A 5,384-nucleotide genomic window follows, 5' to 3' on the forward strand; every position below is an offset into this window, starting at 1 on the left:
TGTTCCGGTAACATAGTCCCGACTGCCGTATGAACTCGACCCGGATGTGTTCTGCGAAAGTTTCTCTCACGATAGTGACACCATCGGCCGGTAAAGACAAGAACTATCGGACCGCCCTCGTACGTTTGATGGTCGGCCGTTCGCAATTGGCAGGCGGCAGGCAGGCAACGACACCGCACCTAAATACATATAAGTATCTGTTAGATACTCGCATTTAGTTGTGTCTTTTGTGACAGTGGCGACTGGCGTTTTTGCTCTGGTTAAGTTTTTGTTCTTCTTTAAGTGCTTTTGTCGCTGTTGTTGTTATTGTTGTTGCAATATTTACCACTGCTAGTTGTCAGTGCCTGTTGCATTTATTGAGTTTTTTGCGGTTATTGCCGCCTGCCAATTGCTCTGAAACTGCGCCGAAACTGGCCATAAGCCATTTCGCCATTCAACTGCTAATAAATGCTGGTCCCTGGACCGAACCAACAATCGGTGCTCGCGCGGTCGCCGCTCGAACTCAATAGTCGCTGTCTTTTTTAGATGTTTTTACTTCGGCTCTTGTGGACCGTGGTCTTTGTGGAAAGCTGCCGCATAACCGTTAAAAGTTGCCAATAATTTCAGCCATTCACCGAAATGTTCGCCTGGCACACGAGTATGGCACCATTTGCTGCCTGCTTTCCAACAACAACCAGCGTTTTCATGCATTCAAGCTTTAATAGCTAGTTGCCTAATGTATGTATGAGCCGAGTCTCTATGTGTATGTGTGCAGTGTTGCACTCTGCGGTGAATGTTTGGCAAATTGACAGCTCCCGGGCGCATGCGCTACCGATTAACTCTTGTGATATTGATGAATATCCAAAGCAATCGCCACCGCCCACACATCACCGAGGCCTAGTCTTCTTTGTCAGGCTTGTATTAAATTTTTCGATCATACAAACTGTAATTTATTCTAATCAACGGTGAATGTTCATTGGGCTGCATAAAGCCAGAAAATCGAAATAAAAATTACATTTGAGTTGTTTGAGGCGCAATTGACATACAGACGCGTCAATAGATTGTAATAATGCAAGCACTTACTTATTTATTAGCATAGATAAATAAATTATAGAAAATTGTAAATATTATTAATGTCTGTTTAGAGCTCAAACCTCGTTTCGGGAACTATTTAGACGAAATTTCAAGACTAATGCATGAAACAAAAGAAAATGGTTGATTTTGGTTGCATAAATCTATAAACTCCTTAAAGATTAAAAAGTTTTCTACAATAACTTCATTTTGTCTGGTAAGTTTGGATGGTACCTATATGCCATGGTAGTTCGATATGCAGATATTCTTTGGAGATTATAATGTTATCTTGGGTATTACTATATGTAAAATTTTGTGAAGATTACTCGTCAATTGGAAAATTTTTATATAGAAGGACTTGATTTGATCGATCAGTTTGCATGCCAGCTGTATGCTGATATCGGCGCTTCCGACAGATCAGCAGCTTCTTGGAGAGAAAAGAGCGTGCGGAAACTATCATAGTAAGATATACAAACATACAGACGGAGAGAGGGACATAGTTGATTCAACTCAGCTCCTCACGCTGATCTGATTTTATAGGGTCCTATACAGGGTATAAAAATTGTAGATCCAGAGAATAAGTGATTATTCGATTTCAACTTTCACAGAAATCTTTATATGGTTAATTTCAATATTATCTTGCCACAGTTTGCCTTAACGACAAACAAAAGAACAAGAAAGGTTTTACCAAAGTTAAAATGGTTTGAATGGCAGACACTTTGTACACTCTCTGAACTTGGCCATTGTCTACCAATAATTGACCGAAATTACAAAAGACTATTATAACTCTAGTGGGAGGAGGGATCTAAATTTGGTTCCGAGTAGTGTAAGAGTAAGGGCGTACTTCTTACCTTGCTTCAGAATTTACCCATTACACTTACTTTGATTTATAAATAATTCACCAAAAAACTGATTATCGATAATAAGATATCCACATGTTTTATTAATTTTAACAAAGAAGAAAGATCAGAACATATTGATACAGAAAATTTAACCAGTTTTGGTGGTCAGATACGTATCTTTCTTATTACATCTGTTTTAAGGACGATAACCACATTCGATAATTTCATATTTTACATGCTGGCAAATCCACTTAATGCACTTGCTGATGGATAGTGAGAGCGTAGTAACATGCAGCGGTCTCGATCTAACCACAATGTCCGCCGTTTCAACATGATTTCCCGTTCCAGAAGGCTGCGTGTTTGCATAAGGCCGGTTTTGATATTTTCTGCTGCATCCAACTCAGACAACATGGCTGTGACGCCGCTTTGTATTGTTGCCACCTCGTCGATGAGATCTTGCTGCGCAAAATCACGACAATTTTCTACATTCGGCCTGAAGCTACGATTATCCATGCGAGTTTGTGCCACCTTCATAGCTGCATCAAAGCTACGAACTGCACGATGCAATTGAACAATACGTGTCTCAGTATCAGCCAGCTTTTGGAGGCACTGGGTGTTTTTGAAGAGAAAACAAAGATTAAAAATCAATATAATAAATAATAATAGATAATAACACTAAAAATCTGAAGAAAAACTTTGCGACTGATGTGATAAGAGATCTGTGTAGTATTTGATAACGAATTTGAGTTAACAAAAAATTAAAATGTTTACTGCCATTTTATCAACAAAATTAGCTAGAAACAGCCTCTAATATCATAGTCGCAAAATGACTGTAAACTAGTGTAATTAGTGTTATTGGTAAATACGCTTACATCGCGCAGCTCATTTTCAAATCGTTGTAGATTTTCTTGAGTGCAATTTATGCGAGCAATAAAAGCACGTTCTACTACATCTGCCTGATTGCGTATATCACGAGCAGCATTCATCAAGATTGAATTGAGTGTTTGTCGTAGTTTGATCGATTTTTGTCGACACTTCTCACATTCCTCCAATGTTTCTTTGCTGAAATGCTCCCAGTATTGTTCGGATGCTTGCCTGAAAAAAGTCATCATATACAAAAATCTTTTCTACTCATTTTATTAGTACAAGTATTACTCACTCAGGTGGCTGGCGAATTGCCCCAGGACGAAACATTATTGTTTTCGAAAAGTTATTAAGTCCCACATTGATTGTATCAATTTCATAAGCCTCTTTTTTGTCGCTCCAATCATATTCAAGGCGTTGTCTTGCCGTACGATTTTCCACCTGCTGCTGTTCGAAATCTTCCAATGTTTTTTTTAACTGTTGACGTATCTCGGCAATAAGCGCCAATTCATTAATCAGCTCTTCCTCAGGCGTGTCTCGAACCAATTCCGTATCGGGTCGTCCTGCACGCTTCTCTATACACTCTTTAGCTAAAATACCGTAAATATTCTACATTATTAAGCTTAGCATATTATTATACAAACACTTGTGCTTTAAAAAATAAAGATTTTTGAAATTTTCAAACTACAAAATGGGGTAAACTTTAACTTGCCTATCGATTCAGGAACACCCAAAATAACTAAAGATTTTTTTAAACGAATTCGTTCCTCTTCCAAAGTACTGATTTCATCCGCCATATTTTTTATAGCTGTTTCCAAAGTAGTCTTCCACTTGCCTACAAGTTGGCCGCGTTGTTTCAAATTTTTCGTTGTTTCCGCCTGTGTCTTCTCGACCAACGCACTGATGCGCATAAATGCAGTTTTCGAACTATACTGGTTTCTGTCAGCGTTTAAAAGAAAATGCTATTGGCATATACATACATATATAATAATTTAATGAGAAATACTTGATTGCTTTATCGAAAATATCATTGGTTTTTTGTAAAGTCTCCTTATTTTTTGCACGCCATTCATTAGGACTGAATCTTGTTATTGAATAACGGTCTACAACCGGACGTGTGCCTGTTAAACCAGCCATGGGACTCCAATCCACTTTTCCTGTAGCCCATGGGCCTATTGGACCCATCGGTTTGAGTAGATCTTTAGAAGGCAGCTCATCACCTGGTTGTGGAATGTAGCATGGCGGATTCTCAAACTCGTCTGCCTTTGGATTGATTGACAGCTATAAAAGTAGGATTTTATATCATAAAAGAACTTATCATCCTCTTCAATTTAACTTACGGCTATGTTCAATTCCTTATTTTCTGGCAGCTGCTTAACTGTATCCATTCGTTCGCACTCATCGTTTAAGTTTAGCTTCTTAAAATATTAAATGGTCAAGAAAGTAACAAAAAAAAAACGTTGCGTTCTTAGCCAAACTTACATTATCCACCTGCTCAACAAATTGAGTATTGCAAGGGTCAGCTTCCATTTTGAATTGTAATATAAAAAGATGTGTACACTTATAAACAAATAAAACGAATAAATTTTTAATTTCACTTAGACATAAATTTTCTCAATGAAGAATTGTTTTGACACTCTAAATATTATTTTTCATTTCGTAACCAAGCAATTTCAACGCGATAACTATGTTTGATAGCAACGATAACTATGTTTCATAGCACTACATATAGTGTAACCAGTTTCCGAAACTAACGAGCTGTTTGATTTTAATAGCTTACAAAGTTTACAAAGAAATTAATTCCTGAATTTCTTCAATTTCTTGGTCTTCCAACTAAATTATGTGAATTTTTGGACATAAAAGACTGGAGATCTACATACATATATGTCGGTATAAACAGAGATTTCTCGCTGCCTCATTCACATGTTCATTAAGACTTTTGAAGCGGGCTTCTGCCAGAAATCTTATTTCTTCGGTGACTATATTTACGTTTAGATTGCGATTAATATCAGCAATTTCGCTGCACCAGGGAGCCTTGAAAATACTCTTTACCACCTTATTTTAAAAACGTTGATTAATACAGGGTGGGTCATATAAAATTTTAAATTTAAAAAGTCAATAAAAAAAAACGGCTTGATATTTTTCAAAGGTCTAACATTTATTTAAAAGGTTGTTTTATGAAATTTATTTGTGGAAAACAATTTCGGACAAATGACCACCATGGCTGAGCTTACAGTAGCTTATCCGATCCACCCAATGTTGGAGTACTTTCTCGATGGTTTCAGGCCTTATGGCAGCTACAGCAGCTTGAATCTCGTACTTTAGATCTTGAATTGTTTCTGGATGGTTGGCGTAACATTTATCTTTAACAGCTCCCCACAGAAAATAGTCCAACGGAGTTAAATCGCAGCTTCTGGGAGGCCAATTCACATCACCTCTTTTGCTGATTATGCGATTTTCGAAGATAGAGCGTAAAAGATTGAGTCTAGCGTTTGCTGAATGGCAAATGTTTTCCAAGTCTTCCTCTTCAATTTGCGTCAAGAAAAATTCGGTTAACATTGCGCAATATGGCCCACCATTGATGGTTACGGCGGTTTCTTCGAAGAAAAATGGGCCGATGATTCCACC

General features: G+C 37.6%; 1 protein-coding gene across 2 annotated transcripts; it reads right to left on the reverse strand.

The window, feature by feature from the left end:
- Positions 1-1,965: 1,965 nt before the first annotated feature.
- LOC125777450 (tektin-4) lies at positions 1,966-4,405 on the reverse strand. Of its 2 annotated transcripts, none has more exons than XM_049452424.1 (7): positions 4,239-4,405; positions 4,097-4,171; positions 3,763-4,037; positions 3,469-3,695; positions 3,052-3,346; positions 2,765-2,987; positions 1,966-2,501 (listed from the first exon to the last, which is right to left on the reverse strand). In XM_049452424.1, the coding sequence occupies exons 1-7, from the start codon at positions 4,284-4,286 to the stop codon at positions 2,124-2,126; spliced, it is 1,521 nt and encodes a 506-aa protein (XP_049308381.1). In that variant the 5' UTR covers positions 4,287-4,405; the 3' UTR covers positions 1,966-2,123. The 2 variants fall into 2 exon arrangements, with proteins under 2 accessions (XP_049308381.1, XP_049308380.1); XM_049452423.1 differs by having other exon boundaries at positions 4,097-4,174.
- Positions 4,406-5,384: the final 979 nt, after the last annotated feature.

Source organism: Bactrocera dorsalis, chromosome 3, assembly GCF_023373825.1.
Source record: "Bactrocera dorsalis isolate Fly_Bdor chromosome 3, ASM2337382v1, whole genome shotgun sequence".
NCBI lineage: Eukaryota > Metazoa > Arthropoda > Insecta > Diptera > Tephritidae > Bactrocera > Bactrocera dorsalis.